General features: G+C 38.8%; 1 protein-coding gene across 1 annotated transcript; it reads left to right on the top strand.

Annotated features, from left to right (window-relative positions):
- Positions 1-404: 404 nt before the first annotated feature.
- On the top strand, positions 405-13,906 carry LOC131989717 (alpha-protein kinase 3-like). Its single transcript, XM_059355023.1, has 13 exons — positions 405-532; positions 2,964-3,085; positions 3,271-3,388; positions 4,414-5,647; positions 8,336-10,421; positions 10,670-10,817; positions 10,938-11,065; positions 11,170-11,205; positions 11,300-11,574; positions 11,731-11,819; positions 11,940-12,157; positions 13,232-13,280; positions 13,404-13,906. The coding sequence occupies exons 1-13, from the start codon at positions 405-407 to the stop codon at positions 13,717-13,719; spliced, it is 4,947 nt and encodes a 1,648-aa protein (XP_059211006.1). The 3' UTR covers positions 13,720-13,906.
- The last annotated feature ends 2,883 nt before the right edge of the window (positions 13,907-16,789 follow it).

The raw sequence follows: 16,789 nt of genomic DNA, 5'->3' as shown, positions 1-16,789 counted from the left end.
GCTCATGTTTGATTGGAAATTGCAGCCTTAAGTCAGTGCTGTGGGGTATCTGTCAAAGGAAGGAGAGAAACTAGTGAATGGTGAGTTATCTGGATGAAATAGACTGATAATGGTGTTTGTAATGACAGTTTGTAAAAAAAAAAAAAAAAGAAAAAGGTCAGTTTCTATAGAGCATCCTTTGTTAATGTCTGTGTATGTTTTCCTTTAAACTATAGGGGAAAAAACTTTATTAATCTGAAATTTGAAACAACTTAACTTTCTGTTGTGTGCTTATGTTATCATAGTTCATGTTATTACTCTTTGTTCTCTTTCAGCTCTCATTATTTTTTCTGGGAAGCCAAAAAAAATAAGCAACAACACAAACTTTTTTTCCCCTTGGAGAACTTTTTTATATCTGGTGGAAGATGGGTTCACGGAGGACAACACCACGGCCCTCTTTTGGCAATGGAAGATCCAGTAATGGGGAGGATACGAGTGGCAGTAGCCGGCCTGGTGGCTGCAGCTACCTGTCCAACGTCAGGCCAGAGACCAGGTATGGATTCAACACTAACCCCAAAAATCATGACAGGGACCAAGTCAGTATACCACATCAGTACCTCTAGGTTTTCCAAAGCAGGGACGGACGTGTGCGGCATATTATTATTTTGTTTGTTGCCATGGCCACCAGAGTTTAAATAAACTCTTGATTAAGAACAGCATCTCAGTAATGCACAACGGGCCCCGTTTCACATCAAGCAGTAAACTAACAACAGCTTCAGCACGGAAATATCTGCTCATGGAACAAGCTATGTTCACCATAGCTTCAACTATTTTCTTTCAGAATTCACAGGAACAGGCTATAAAGAGTGTTTTGAGATTTCAAATAATAATAATTTCTAGCCAGTGGCACAGGGCAGATTTCACAGTAACATTACCAAAATAACTATAGGTGATACAGCTCACTACTGCCCTATTTTTTTTACTCCAATGCCATATCCCTCAAGTTATTTGATCTAAGCATGATGTGCAGCATTATTGGCTTCTAGAATATAAAGAAAATGATATGTGACTCTAATATCATGGGAATCAACATTGGTATCCAGCAGGCATTGGGACAAAAAGCAAAATTATGAGGAAAAGGATATTTTCTTAAACGATGAACATAAAATACTATCAGCATGTATTACTATATTACTGAGCAAACCTGCTGGGCAAAGGTCCTGGGGAGAGACTCTATGAAAAGGCAAAAAACAACCACAAAGAGACACAAAATTACCACAGAGACACAAAACGGAAAAGTGAGATGGGAAGGACTACAAAACAACTACAGAGAGAGATTTATTGTGCAAAAAATCAAATAAAAAATAAAAGTCCAAATAAATAATAAGTGACAAAGTACAACAAATAGACTAAAAGTGACGGCAAAAGGAAGAAAAGAACAAGTGACAACACTACAACACTCTAAATGAATACAAAGAAATACAACACTACAAAGGGGACTAAACAACCAAAGACAAAAGAACTATATCTAAAACAATAACAAAGTGACACAAAATGACAATGAGGAGACACAAAACCACCGAGAGAAACTTAACAACTACATAGAGACACAACACAACGACAAAAGCGGCTAAACAACTATAAAGTCCGACTGATAAAAAAAAAATAATGGTTATAGTTACATTACTGAAGTATTTTTATTGTCTACATTGAATCTCCAACCTGATAAACAGCAGTATGCAGTGCATGCTGTTAGCCACACAGCATGCACAGCACGTTATTAAGTGTGACTGTAATTAGTCTTACTGTCTTGTTTTGTTTGCTTGATCACAGTAACATGCAATGAAGTGTAACAGAAGCTGTGCACTGACCCAACACTGAACTGGATGTCAGTACCAGACATAGATCAACTGCAAATCATCTATACAATCATTATAACATGCATGCAAGCCAACACATATACATAGCACGAAAAATATCTATATATGTGATGTTTTTTCCACAGTTCCACAGGCAGTAATTCATTTTACATTCAATTCAATTCAATTAAATTCAGTCATTTTTATAATTAATGTCATATGGACTAATTCAACCTCTCTAAGGACACGCACAACAGCTATTCACACTCCAGAAGTCACCAGAAGCACTTTGACTTTCTCTTTGAAAAGTTTATTGATGTGATTGGCCGAAATTCTGACTCGGTTATTTTTTCCACTTCTAGTAATACTCAATCATAATTAGCTGTAGCTCCACCTGCCTCTAACCACAATTTCTGCAATTTTGCATCATGTTGTTTCAATGAGAAGCTGGTGGTGAGCTGGCTCAATTATTATGCAACTGTGGGTGATGTCACGGTCACTATGTCCATGTCTTTTTTCAGGAGTTATAACAGATTCTTTTTTTTTTATCATACCATTTTTTATCAGACCATTATCAACACTTAAATTTGACAAATGTCATCTCGAGTAATGGAGGCAAGGGCTTGAGACAAATAACACATCTGTTTTTGTTTTAATTTTATTTAATCCCCACAGTAAAATGACAGTGATGGGTCAATTTGATAAACAATTTGTTTGACCCTGACCTTTTACAAACTTCAGCTGTTAAAGACTGCTATTGTAGGTAACCTTGTTTATAATTCCAGCCAATAATTTTGCTCAAAAGTCTAAAAACTGCTCATCTACACAAAATACACTGTTAAAATACTTTTTTTTTTTTTTTTTTTTACCTCTTTCCATTAAATTATTGTGACTGTGTGATTTATTCTTGACAGATAAAGTGTATATCTTATTGTGATTACTAATGCATTTAAATAGGAATAAACAGACACAATCTGTGTTTTCAGACACAGATTGTGTCTGAAAACAAAATTAACCGAACTTTATGGGCAACAGTGTAATAATCCAGTATGTATTGAATATTATGTATTATTATGTATAATATTATACAATGTGTGACTGAGCAGCTCCTTTTTTCTGGCACAGGAGCACACTCTGCAGCGTGATGGCACAGCTAACTGAGGAAACACAGCCCTCCTTCGAAACAACCCTCAAGTCCAAAGCTGTGTCTGAGAACTGCAATGTGAAGTTCTCTTGTGTGGTTACAGGTAATCGCTGCCTCACTGTAACATTCTGCATGACTTTACACCAGAAGTGTGTAACCTAATAGAAATATAACACAGAAACGTCCAAAAACAGTGTACTTGATGAAAAAAATCTATTTAAGAATGTAACAAAAAGCAATTGTTTCCCCAGATGACAAGATTGCTACTTTGTTTTTTGTGTTTTTCAGGATACCCTACTCCTCAGATTATTTGGTATAAGGATGATGTACAGTTAGACAGATACTGTGGACTGCCTAAATATGAAATATTCCGCAATGGACAAAGCCATTCCCTGCACATTTACGAGTACGTATGTTTGGAAAATTATACGACATCTGACTACACTGTATTAGCCTGTACATACTTTCTATAAAGACAATTAAATGACTACACAGCAAAAGCCAGTCTGACTGAGGCAACAAACCCAGTGTAATATCTTAAAGGAATACTACACCTGAAAAAATGACTTTTATATCAGTCACCCTGTGTTACCTTGAATTCTTAAAAGAAATACATCACAGAAGTGTTTTAAATGGCAACATTTTAGTGAAAAAGCATGTGTTTGGGAAGTAGCGAGCACACAACAGGATAAAAAATGAGACTCGCACTGATGGCAAATGGTTATTGCACTACATCAGTTCTGTGAGAGTTTTTTAAAATAGTTTCTACACAACTTCAGAGTAACATGATGTGAGTCATTGACAGGGCTTAAGTACAATAGTCTTGACTTTTCTTTTTAAGTCTTGCACTTAACTTGGACTCGGGCCTCGTTCGATTAGTTTGATTTCCGAAGATAGATCAATTTTCTTAATAGGCCTAGATAGATTATGTCAATTATAATTCCTTCATGACTGTATAAGCAGTTGACACTAAAGCACAAGACACTTTTACAAAATATGATCTTGAACGGGACTCGATTTGCTCTGGACTCGGTCTTGACTCGGTCTTGACTACCTTTGGACTTGGGCTTGACTTGGACTTGATTAATTTGGTCTTGACTTCAGCTTTGGTAACTTATATACAAATGGTAAAAAAAGAATAATAATTAAAAAAAACATGTTTCAGTTAGAACATTAATTTTGTGTTGTACTTTGTAGTTTGTCAAAAAGGATTTGCAAACCATTACATGTGTTTTTATTTAAGTTTTACACAGCATAGCAACTTTTTGGGGTTGTATAAAAATGTGCCTTGATATTCTTGCCCACATTTAGTAAACGTATCAATAAAGAGTTTTTCCTTGTCAGCAATGTTTAGGCTACTTTTTATTTGTGAGGGATCAATTTGCTTAATGCTGTTTTAATCAAGAGACTGAACTGGTCTTTTCTTTGTAGTTGCACTGTGGACGATGCAGCAATATACCAGGCCTCAGCGAGCAACAGTAAGGGGATTGTGTCCTGCTCTGGCGTTCTGGAAGTGGGTGAAATGAACGAGTTCAAGATCCACCAGCGCTACTTTGCCAAGCTCAAACAAAAGGCAGAAAACAGACGCAGGGAAGTGGAAGGTAAAGAAAACCAGGAGCCGCTACGAACCATCAGTCCAGACCGCACACAGAGGAAGCGCCGCTCCACAATGGAGGCCTTTCTCAGCATGCCAAGCTCCATGGAGGACGAGGGTAATGAGGAGAGCCATCAAGCTGTAGCTGTAGAGACTGAAGCCAGGTTACAGGAGGCACCTGTGGAAAAGGTGGAGGAAAAGCCCATTCCCATCACTAATGGAGCAGTGTCTGCTGTAACTAATGGACAGAACATCAGTGACAAGAGTGGGACATATATTTACGACTCTGCGCAGAAGATTTTTACTACACACCAACCCAAAACTCCCTGTGTCAAAAAGAAGATTAAAATTTCCAACAGTGCGCCAGGAGAGCGAGCATCTGAGGATAGAAGGGCAAAAGATGAGACCTTAACCTCTGTAGCGAAGGCCTGCACAGAGTCAGTACAGTCTAAGGGGAATTCAGAGGAGTTTATGGAAGTTGAGAACATTGTTAGCTCATCCGTAGTGGATTCAGACTCTGGAAAAGTGACAGAACGACATCAGAAATCAGAAACAGAGGAAGTTTTGCTCGCTAAAGGGCCTACAAAAGACGAAAAGGTATGTGTTGAGGTAGCTGTGCCTTCACAAAAAGAACAGCTTATTCCCCCTCGACCTACTGCTGCTCTTACATCTAAAAGTCATACTGTGTCAGGAACTGAAGGTAAACCTGCTGCAAAGCATGATAGGGAACGTGGACGTAATGGCACAGAACAAAAATTGGAAATACCGAAGCGAAGTCCTCCCATGCCCTCCCCACTGCGGCAGTCAAATCCTGCAGCAACACACCGAAAGTCCCCAAATATAGTAAAGAAGGACATTTCTAAAATAGAGCATGATGCAGTCATGGATGTTGACGAGAAGTCAAAGACCACTGGTGGATCTTTAGCACACAAAGAGTCCCTGAACCCACCGTGTGACAACAGGACTGCTTTACAGCGTCCATGTGAACAGCCTCGAGATCAGCTGTCTGCAAAGGAAACAAGCCCCTGCCAACAAAATGTGTCCATGCCTCAGCCAGTGCTGCTGAATGAGGTGAGCGAGCCGTTTTGCATGAGCTCATGAGTGCTTTGTGCTGCCAACACAGGCCCCTTCAGTAACATAAGAATCCTGGAGCTATTTATAGCTTTTAAAAGTATGCCCCGCTGTGTGACAAGAATTAAATGACGCACATGTTGACAGACGCATCAGGTGGATTCGTGCTGTGAATTTGATATTGTTGGTTCAAGGGTCTGAGAGTTGCAGTTGGAATTTTACTTTGAATTTGGCAATCTGAAAACATTACTACAAGGATTTCACAGATTTTCTCTAAAGTAATAAATAGCCTTTTGGGAAATACATTTATTTGCTTTCTTGCAGAATGTTAGATGAGAAAATTATATCACTCTCATGTTTGTTCGTTGATGGTAAAATTTTACCATTAAAAGGTCTAACAATGACCTATGTTATATATTTTGTTGTGTTATGTACATTATCACAGATTTTATTTTACCTTTATTTTACTCATTAAGATCAAAAATATTTGATCAACACATTATAGAGTAACTGTAGGCCTGGATCACACAATGTCACAAAATTATAGTCAATATCAATACTTTTTTTTTAATTAATTGTTGGCAATTTGCTATACAGTAATCCAGTAGAAACCACATTTTTAAAAATATAATATTTCAATACAGTTTATAACAATATGCTACTATGAAGCTAATGTATACGGTAACGTTATAATGTTACAACAATGTTCAACACGCTCATGAAGTTATTTTGGTATCACTGTTTTGACTACAGATAACAATGCTGGGTTACCCCACAACTGAATTTGACACATAGTGTTATAGCTACAGTCACTGTATGGGTAGTCTGCTCCTCACTCATCTAATGCTGAGTTAGCAAGTTAGGTTAGCTAACCTTACTTGCATCTATTTTAAAACATTCTGTGTCACATCAGATAGCCTTATTAACTTTTCCTCACAATGAGACAACAATGAGACAACAATGATCCCACGCTACTTCACGACATCATCAAAGATCTTCTTTAGTAATTTTGATTACGAGACCCCAAGGCAGAAAAATATACTTGGAATTTAAATCTAAAACAATAGCTAAACAGCCGGTTAGCTTAGCAAGGAAAGGGATGCAGGGAGAGAACAGCCTGGCTCTGTCAGACAGTCGTTTAATAAAATATAACATCTGTTAATGTTGATAATATACATACATACATACATACATACATACATATATATATATATATATATATATATATATACGTATGCATGTATATTGTATATATGTATATTTTACCTTGCCATCTGTAGCAGGCACAAAAAAATACACTTTAACATTTAGACATGATGTCCAACTAATTCTTTTAAAACTGAAAGTGAACAGAGAGTGTGTTGTCATGGTGACCTGTTTGATGTTGTGCCTAACTAACTTAAAGACTTCATGCTACAAGGATCTCAGTGAACTAGCACTTGTTTTGCTATATGGATCAAGAATCTTTATTGTCCACTGCTTATGCAATCCTACGGGCTGCAGCTAAATGGCTGAATGCTGACGACACTGAGAGCTGAGACTAAACACTGCACAGCTGAAGCACCTCTTAAAATTATTCACATTCCTCTCTGGTTACACTTAAACGCAAAATAGCCACTTTACTTGTGAATAGGCCTCTCAGTAGATAGAAGGAAGGGAAGAAATAAAAGCAGGAAATAGCAAAGATGCAGAATTTTGAGTGTGAATTATTAATTTCATAATGACCTTGGATTCATTGCAGTTTTCACAGTATTTTGAAGTTTTGCTGTTGCTTCTTGCAGGCACATAGATGCTGCGAGAGTATGACCCTTGTGCTATATGTCATGGCTTATCGCAGCCATGATAGCATGACATATGACACAGGGAGCCTCTCGTGCTAATTTAAACAGGGATTCAGCTCAATTATAGACTTTATAGGGATTTAAAGCTCAACATACATGCTTGTTTGACACAGACATAAGGAAGAGAGCAGTGTACAATGCCCACATTTCACTGTATCATAAACCAGATTTATTACACTACCATGCAGGTTTTCATTCTCATGGCAAAAAGTCTTAATCAACATTTGGACTCTGGCTCAATGTCATATAATATGTCAACATGGATTTTAGGACTGTTTTTGTATTCAAAATGTGAAAAAACTCCACAAAGGCCTGCCCTATATGTTACATTGTTAACACTATGACTATGGGGCGACCTTACCCTAACTAACTAACATTAGTGTATCTGCCCTGTGAAATATATCTAACATTTAAAGATTCTTCCTTCCCCCTTGCTTCACCTTCCATCAAATTTCATGAAAATCAAGCTAGAAAAACTTTCTGTAATCCTGGTGATGGACAAAAAACAGACCAACCAAAGAATCAAAGTGAAAACATAACCGCCTTGGCGGGGTTAAATATTGAAAAATTAGTTTTGAGCATTACTGCATAATATACAAAAAAACTCACTTAGAGTCATGTGAACATTGCAAATACAACAGGGAAAGGAACGTTTTTTTTCTAGGTTCATAAATTTATTTTATTCTTTTATTTTTGCGCCAAGGTCTTTCCATTCTGTACTCTGTCTGTTGCTGGTTACACTGTTGCTGTTTATAAAATTGCATGTGTTTATCCATGTTCTGCATAGCCAGGGATAAGACAATAAGTATTTACAGCATGGAAACCTCTGCTTGTATTTTGCCCCAAGGTTACACAGGCCCATACAAAGATGAACAGGAATGATGCACCTGTCAGCCTTGAGCTTCCACGGAACCAGATGGATGCGCAACCACCACAAAAGACTCCATCAGAGAGAGAGAACACCACAGATGACATCCAGACCCCTTCATTGCACTGTGGTGTTCAAGCAGCAATTGACAAAATAACACAGGACACACGGGATCATTCCAGGGGATCAAATGAAAGCCATGCAGTCCTTTTTACAGACCTACAGAAGTCATCCCTCCAAAGCCCCAGTGGTAGTGAGAACTCCCAAGGGTGTAACGTTTCTTCCAGCGCCAAGCAAAGCCAAATTGATACAGCCATAAAAACTCTTGAAGGGACAAAAATACAATTTGGTAAGAAGGTAGAGGGTAATAAGGTAGAGAAGTTATTAGTGCAGTCTGACAGCATGGCCCCAAATGAGAAGGTAGTGAAGATGGAGACTGAAAGTGCTGCTCTCGATATTAGCAAACACATTGAAATGAAAAAGACCAAAGGTGCCGCAGATAAAGACACCGATATCAGTGTGGATGCATCTAATAAAGAAACTGAGAAGAATAAGCATGTGTTAAAATTGGCGGAGGAAACAAGTTCAGCATTACAGAACCTGAAGTCATCTTTATTGGAGCCTGGTATACCACTCCAAACAAAACCTCCAGAAAACACAAACATATCTGAACTCCAAATGAAAGATTTCCAGGAAATTCAAAGACCCGTGACAAAAGTCTTATCGGTAGCAGAGATTTTGAGATCACAATTAAAGGCTCTTGAGTCCACACTAGCAAGTTTAGGGACTGCCATACCAGTCCATGAATTTATACAAGATACAACTTTGACAAAAACATGTGCAGAGCTAAAAGAGGACGACAGCAAACATGAAGTAAAAAAGTCAATTTCTGAAAGAAAAACTCAGACAAGTATTGACGATCCTCCTCCCAAAAACATAAAGGAAACCCTTATGGAGGTTTATCATCTGCTAAATAAAACTGATCAGGAACAAATTCAGTTTCAGTGTGCAACTTCACTACCTGATAAGGCTTTACAAAAACCTCTGGTAATCCCACCTATCTCTGTGGTAGACACTGGTACCACAATAGAGACCGCAGGACTTCATGGGAGGGACAAAAAATATAATGAAGGTGTTATGGATATTTGCCAGGAAACTGGAGCATCAACTCCGGTTACTCTGAAAGATAACCCTGTTGTTTCCCTTTCTGAGATTGAAAATGTCAAACGCAATGTTCTTCCTTCGAATTCTACTGACGAACTGACCAAAAGACTTACATCTGGAACTGTCAGTCCAGAACCTGGGACTCCACTTGCAATGACCCCTACAAAGGCCAGTGGAGAGTCACAAATTAAAGTTTCGGAGCATGCCAAAGGTGAACCTGCTCAAACCAAAGACATGATAACCCCAGAAACTAAACTCAACAACAAAACCGAAAGCGGGATTACTGAAATGAGTTCCACAACACTAGATCCATACAAAATGGAAGAACATGAGACAAAAAACTGTTCTTTGCCCAGTTTGAAAAAGTCGCCTACTAAAAGTGTACTTGGAGGAAATACACAAGAGAATAACCCTAACATTATTAAGCAGGACAGCTCAGTGGTTGAGGGATTCACGAAGGCCAACTCCTTAGGCAATCCAACTCCTGAGGCCAGTCCATTGTTAAAGCGAAGAGACTGTGTTTCCCCCATTCCCTCTGCTACTCCACAAGAACTGGCCTCTGGGGCCAGACGCAAAATACTAGTACCCAAGGCCAAATCTGAGGAGGCCTCAGAGGCCACAACACCAGTTGATAACCAAACTCAGACAAAGGAAGTTGCTACAGAGAGCAAGCTTTCTGCAAGTCCAGCGAACCTCGCTACGTCCCCAAGCCTGCTGCGGCGCTCGCCTCTACTTCAGCCCCCTGGTGAGAAAACTTCAGCAGAAAGGCGTTCTCCATTGTTGAACAGGAGGAAGACGGCATCTGACACTCAAGCACCAAGTCAGCCGCCCACTGAGGAGATCCACACTGCCAAAACTGAGGGGCAACCTCCAGAGAAGGACAAGCATGACCCTTTCAAAGGTAATGTAGCCTAAAATAAAAATGACATGAAATACAAGAGTTTTTCCAGAATAGTGATGGACATGTGCCACGGCAGAGAGACACAGCCTGTTGAAAATTGACGTTTCTCTTTTAGCATGCTGAATTATTTATTTTAGTATATATACTGTATGGCACATCAGACCGTATACTCAAGTTGCTTGATAGTTAAAACATGGAAAATGATGTATCTTTACCATGTTATCTGTGTTGGATCTCTTTCCCGCCAGCTCCTCAAGTTATTCGTAAGATCAGGGGCGAAAACTTTGCAGATGCCTCAGGACACTTAAAACTGTGGTGCCAATTCTTCAACGTTCTTAGTGACTCTACAATCAAATGGTACAGAAATGATGAGGGGATTGCTCATATTAAAAAAAAGTAAGTTCCACAAGAAATTAAATGGACATTAAGAAATGCATTACTTACTGAAGATTGTTGCTGTTTTAAATAAATGATCTTAGCAAGAAAAATAGCTTTGATTAATTGTTTGTTTTTCAGTGCAGGGGACGAAACTCAGGTCAACCTTGCCATTGTTCAGGCATCATGCAAAGACTCTGGTGTTTACCGATGCACAATCACAAATGAGTATGGTACCGACTCAACAGACTGTCTTCTTAGTGCAGATAGTATGTACTCTTCCACCTTTACATTTGGTTCAAATCAAACATTTCTTTTTGCATTGCTGGGCTGCAACGCGTCTCATTCTGTCTTCTCTCTCACTGTGTTGCAGTCATGGCTGGAATGTCCCTACGTGAGGACCTTGGAGGTAAGAAAAGATTTTACATGTTTGGATCAGGTTTGTCCAACGCAAGAGCCCAAATGTTTTTCTGACTGCTATTCTTAAATTCTTCTACTTGCAGTTGGAGAAGAAATCGAAATGACACCCATGATATTTAACAAGGGTGTGGCTGATTCTGGCATCTTGGCAAACAAATTATTTGGCCGTATAATGATGCAGGAATCTCATATTGGTGATGGCTGTTCTCATAAAGTTTGGAGGGCAAAAGTCATCTATGGTCTGGAGCCAGTGTTTGAATCTGGAAACACATGTATCATTAAAGTACGCAACCCTATTGCCTATGGAGGCAAAGCAGATAGCTGTCTTTTAGAGAGGAACCTGGACATTGTCAAGCAGGTAAGTAAGAAAGGTTTGATTTTGAAATTTCCAGCATTAAAGTGAATCCGTTTGGTGTCATTCTTGCCACCCACTTAGGATTAGTGAAGATTAAATTAATATACTGATATAGATTGAGCTTATCTTTACTGGCTTTTCTCCAATCTTCTGCAACAGGATTGTAAAATTCAGAACTTGGCTCGTGAATACTGCAAAATCTTCTCCGCAGAGGCAAGAGTGATTGAAAACTTTGGCCCCCCTCTTGAGTAAGTCTACTCACTTAACTCCTCATCAAACCATTACATCTTCTGGAGTATTATTTACAGTTCACGCACAATTAAGCCTCATTAAAAGTCATTCACGTCATGCCAATGTTAACCACACAGGGTGATTCCAGTCTACCTGATGTACCGACCTGCAAACACTGTCCCGTATGCCACAGTGGAGGCTGATTTGGCAGGAGTCTATCAGAAATACTCTGTCCTGGATGATATAGGCAGAGTAGACAAGAGGTCTGGCTCTGCAGTGGAGCAGAAGTGCTGTGCCCTGCAGCACTGGATCTTTCAGTGGACCAATGGCAATCTGCTTCTCAGTCGGTTAGAAGGTAGGCTTACACTTAGATACAATGCGATATTTTTGTTTTTCTCTAAATGTTGACACTGACATATTTCAGAATTTGATGATGTTTTGGGGTATACAAAGCTAAGAAACCAGGGCCACTTTGTTTATCTAACTCCTGGTTCATCCCGCAACACAGCAAACATACACATTTATGCATTTACGGCCAAAGACCAGCTCAGCGTCTTCCTTTCAGCCTTTTAGGTCACAAAGTTGTCACCAATGACTAAAAACTAGTCTGAAATTTACTGTGGTTAATCGGCCTCTTGCTCGGTCAATCTCTCCTTTACTTTAGCTTTTTCCGTCAACTTCTTCTTTGATCCCCTCACCTCTGTCATGATGTCCTTGGAGTCCAGTTCAGGCACAATGCCAGTGCTCTTTCCCGCCAGCGTTCACCCCTGCCCAGCGACTGAAAACCTCCTCCCAAACTCCCAGTCCTGGCAGCATGCCTAACTAAGCTTACTAGCTCACAGCAGCTATACTAAGCAGAAGTTAGCAAATAGCAGTTAGCTTTACTTTAGCAACAAGTAAATATTTCTGTCCATCAGGAGACTCTGGCAGAGCAGCCAGAGGACATCAGAGGAAAAACCAGAACAAAATCTGTGAGATAGCTGGTGGTGTGTGATTTAGTGCCGTAAAGCAATGCACACTTACAAACATACCAACTCACCAAAGTTACATAGTTCAAGAACAGGCGTTCGGGGCGTTCAGAGTGAAAAGTCAGAGACAATATTCTCCCTATTAAAAGTCAGTGTAGTATAAAATATATTTTGAAGCTGTTATTCTAAAGTAGAGTAATTGCAAGTTCCTTTGAAAGATGTATGTGCATTTTAAGCACCTTCATGTCCAATACACATGATTTGTCAGGATATGTTATGTTTACAATGAGATGAGAACTCTTGTATTATACTACTTGTATTTTAAATTTTTTCTACCTCTTTTTTTATTGTTGGAGACAAAGTGCTGACAATTCACATTGCATGTCTGTCACATTTGAATATGTCACCTGAACAAAATTAAATTGTAATTTAAAAAATAATTGTGTGATGTTGTTTCGCAGGTGTTGACACAAAGATCACCAATGTTGGGATTTCAGTCAAATCAACAGGGTTAGTATATCTGTGTTGTGTCCTTAAATCATGCTGTAAAAACCTCATTTTTACAGGTAATTTACATTTATATTGATCACGACTGTAACATTTGTCTTTGTTGCATTTTATGTGTTGCTGCAGGCACCAAGGTCTGTCTGTTGAAGGGAATCCCAAAGTTTTCGAGCAGTTTGTCTCCCAACACCAGTGTAACTACTTCTGTGGTCTGCTCAGCCTGAGGTCACTGAAGGTTATGGATTCTTTATTGACGCCAACAAAGCCCAAGAGCTCCAGGAGCCCATTACTTCAACGCAAAATGGCTGCTGGCTCCTCCAGCCCTCAGACTGGGAGGAAAGCTGGTAGTAGCCCCAGACTGCCCAGGAAGATTGAACAAGAAGGCAGAAATACTCCCACTAAACAAAAAGCTGCTGAGCCTCCCAAAGCTGTTGGAATAGAATAATTATCACTCATCAAGACATGTGAACAGTATTGTTAATCACATGCCACTAATCCATGATGATACTTTATCCATGATGAATTCCTAAGCCAGAAATGGTTCACTGTTATTAGTACCCATCAGCCCAGTAGGGGGTGGCAAGGAGCAACCTCCTGGCCTGAAAAGAGAAGCCAATGCAGAGGTGCCCTAAATCTGCATTCTTTCTAATAGCTTGTAGGGCACAACTCCAATGGCTACAAACAGAAATCTGATTGTATCGAAGTCAATGAGAAAATGACCCTACTTCTAACTTGATTTATGTTCCTAATGAGCTTTTGGTCTCAAATCTTCAATACATCATGATGTATGATGTAGGTCAGGGTTACCATCTGATTGACATGTTCTCACTAAAGTGCATTGTGTGTTTTCATCTAAGAACTTTGACCCTTTCACAGTGTGTTTTCGAAAGTTAATTGTTATATTTTGGTCACCTAAGTATGCATACTAAAAGTCACTCTATGGAGTCGGCTGCTCATTTGTGCACGTTCCCAACCAAGCTACTTAGCTAGCGCTACCTGATAGCTACCCTCTCTTCCAAATATAGTCACTTCTGTCTCCAAAAAAACAAGATGGCGACAGCCAAATAATAAAGGTGGCAACGGCCAAGATGCCAACCTTATCTACTATTTTCCTACAGTCTATGACTGGGAGACATAATGAAGGCTGATACAGCTCTATGAGAGGGATATTGAACCCTTGCAAGACCAGGAAAAAGATAAATAAAGAATATGATTTACCTATTTAATTTAACAGCCACCATTCCTTGCCCTTATCACTTATTGTGGATTGATTTCCTCACATGTTTTGGTGTTTATTTTTTGTATCCTGCATTCAACCAATCTTAGGGTTGTACAGTGTAGTAGTGAATAGCAGCTTTCCTGGGTTTGTCTTCTATCAATCCTTGTACCATTGTAGGTCACAGATAGTGAATCCCAACTCAGGTCAGTGTATTTGTACAAAATGAATGTGCAAGATAAACATTTTTATCTGAAGTGGCATTATATGTTGTCTATGTGTAATTTTCAATGTAAAAGCACATGTAGCAATTGAAATAAAACCATTACAGATACACAGTACAGCACACTTTCAAGGCTGGGAGTAAACAAACAAAAAAAATATTTTTTCAGGAATGCAAGCCAAATGTAGCGTTACATGACACTGTTGTACAGTGGCAAATGGTGCTGTGCTTTTATATTGTAACTTGTCATGTTTACTTGCTGTTCTACATTGCATTGCAAATTTTAGAAACTGCACTTTTGAATGCAACTGGCTGTAAAATAAAAGATATGATTACGCCTTGTACGTTTGGAGACGCTGTGAAAGTGCATGATATGCCTTTTAAATTCTGAGTGTCATTCTTAATAGAAATTAGCATATTATAGAGTGGGCTGAATCACTGAAATGGAAGCCATCCCCCTCAGTCTAATCTGACATCAGCAGTCCCTCATTATCATATATATCGTCTGGAAAGATTAGTAACCCGGTGTTATCTCAGTGACTCCTTTTATCTGAGAGGACTCCGTCACATTCAACTCTGTCTGACATACACCTGTTATTTATAGCATTTCTTTGAAAAGGATTGCTATATTTGGGCTGATTCCTTTAGACAATTCCTGTAATGCAACACTTTAATTATATTTATTATTTATTATATTAGTGTTATATTTAACACTTCTATTTTTTCCCTATATTTTTCCCAGCTACATCAAAATTTGACAAAAGATATAAAGCTGATCAACATCCCAGTATCCTATACTGTATGTGGCCAGTAACGTCTAAAAGGAGCATTAATGATATAACACAGCCATATGGGAACAAAGATAGCTCACTTAAAAAATGACTGTCCTTAAGACTTGTTGGCAAAACAAAAGACAGAAATACACTGCATGACAAAAGTCAAAAGGGTTTAGCAAAGACTATAACAAGACTAAGAGTCCACAGCAATATTAGCAGCTCTCTTACTGTTCTGTATAGATGCAACAAAGCTTTAAGCTAAAACATAAACATGCTAATATTTAACATATGACTTTGGTTTAGATAAGGTTTAACATGTCTCTATTTTAATTCAGCTTTTCAGTATGCTAGCTTATCGTGCTACCACTCAGGGGCAAATCAGATTCCTTCACAGATATTAGAGAATGAAGTGTTGCTCGCGACCAGTGTGTTTATAGGGTGAAAGGCTAACTTCATCATGATAATCATTTGTGATTTCCAGTCATTAGTGAGTCATCGTTTATGTAAGAGGTGGCCTCACGCAAAAGTGTGAGCAGTGACAGAAAGCTAAATGTACGGGTGAGGTAGCTGATGCTGTTGTTATATAGTCCATATCACTTAGATGCTAAAACTTTGTTATCATCTGTGAAATGTGTTGGCAGTAGGACAGAAATAGAAGGTTTGCCAATTCAATATTTATTTATTTATTCAATTTTTATTAAAGATTTGGTCTTCTACCTGCTATAAGTGCACCTATAAAGTAAACTGCAAACACAAGTGAGAAATTACCTGACAACCTGTCAGTCTATAGTACATAATATAACAATTGTAGCTAAATTCACAACATGCCTGTGCATGATATTCACCTTAAAAGCAGATCATACCGTTTGCAATACTACAGCACCACCAGGAGTGATAGGCATTCACCAGAGGTTTGGACTCGAGTCACATGACTTGGATACGAGTCAGACCCAAGTCACAAATTTGATGACTTTATACCCGACTTGACAAAATCAAAAAAATACTTGCACGACTTGCACTTTACTGCCAATTGCCTGACAACGACTTCACCTGGACTTGAGCCTTTTGAGTTAATATAATAGTTGATATCTTCCCCGAAACCCAACGATTTCAAAGTTTATTATTTAAAAAGGGTGCCAGGGATATATTCATTGCCTGAATCAACTAAGGTTACTGAAATTCAATCTTTATAATTTAATTGCACTGCCTTAAAAAAAACAATCAGCCACCAAGGCTTAGAACAGGGGTCATCAGATACAAGGGCCAGACTTTTTCTTAACAGACACTGGGTGCCGGACTT

This window comes from Centropristis striata, chromosome 2 (genome assembly GCF_030273125.1).
Source record: "Centropristis striata isolate RG_2023a ecotype Rhode Island chromosome 2, C.striata_1.0, whole genome shotgun sequence".
Classification (NCBI taxonomy): Eukaryota; Metazoa; Chordata; class Actinopteri; order Perciformes; family Serranidae; genus Centropristis; species Centropristis striata.
The sequence above is the reverse complement of the archived record's forward strand: the minus strand, read 5'-3'. Positions and strand labels throughout refer to the sequence as shown.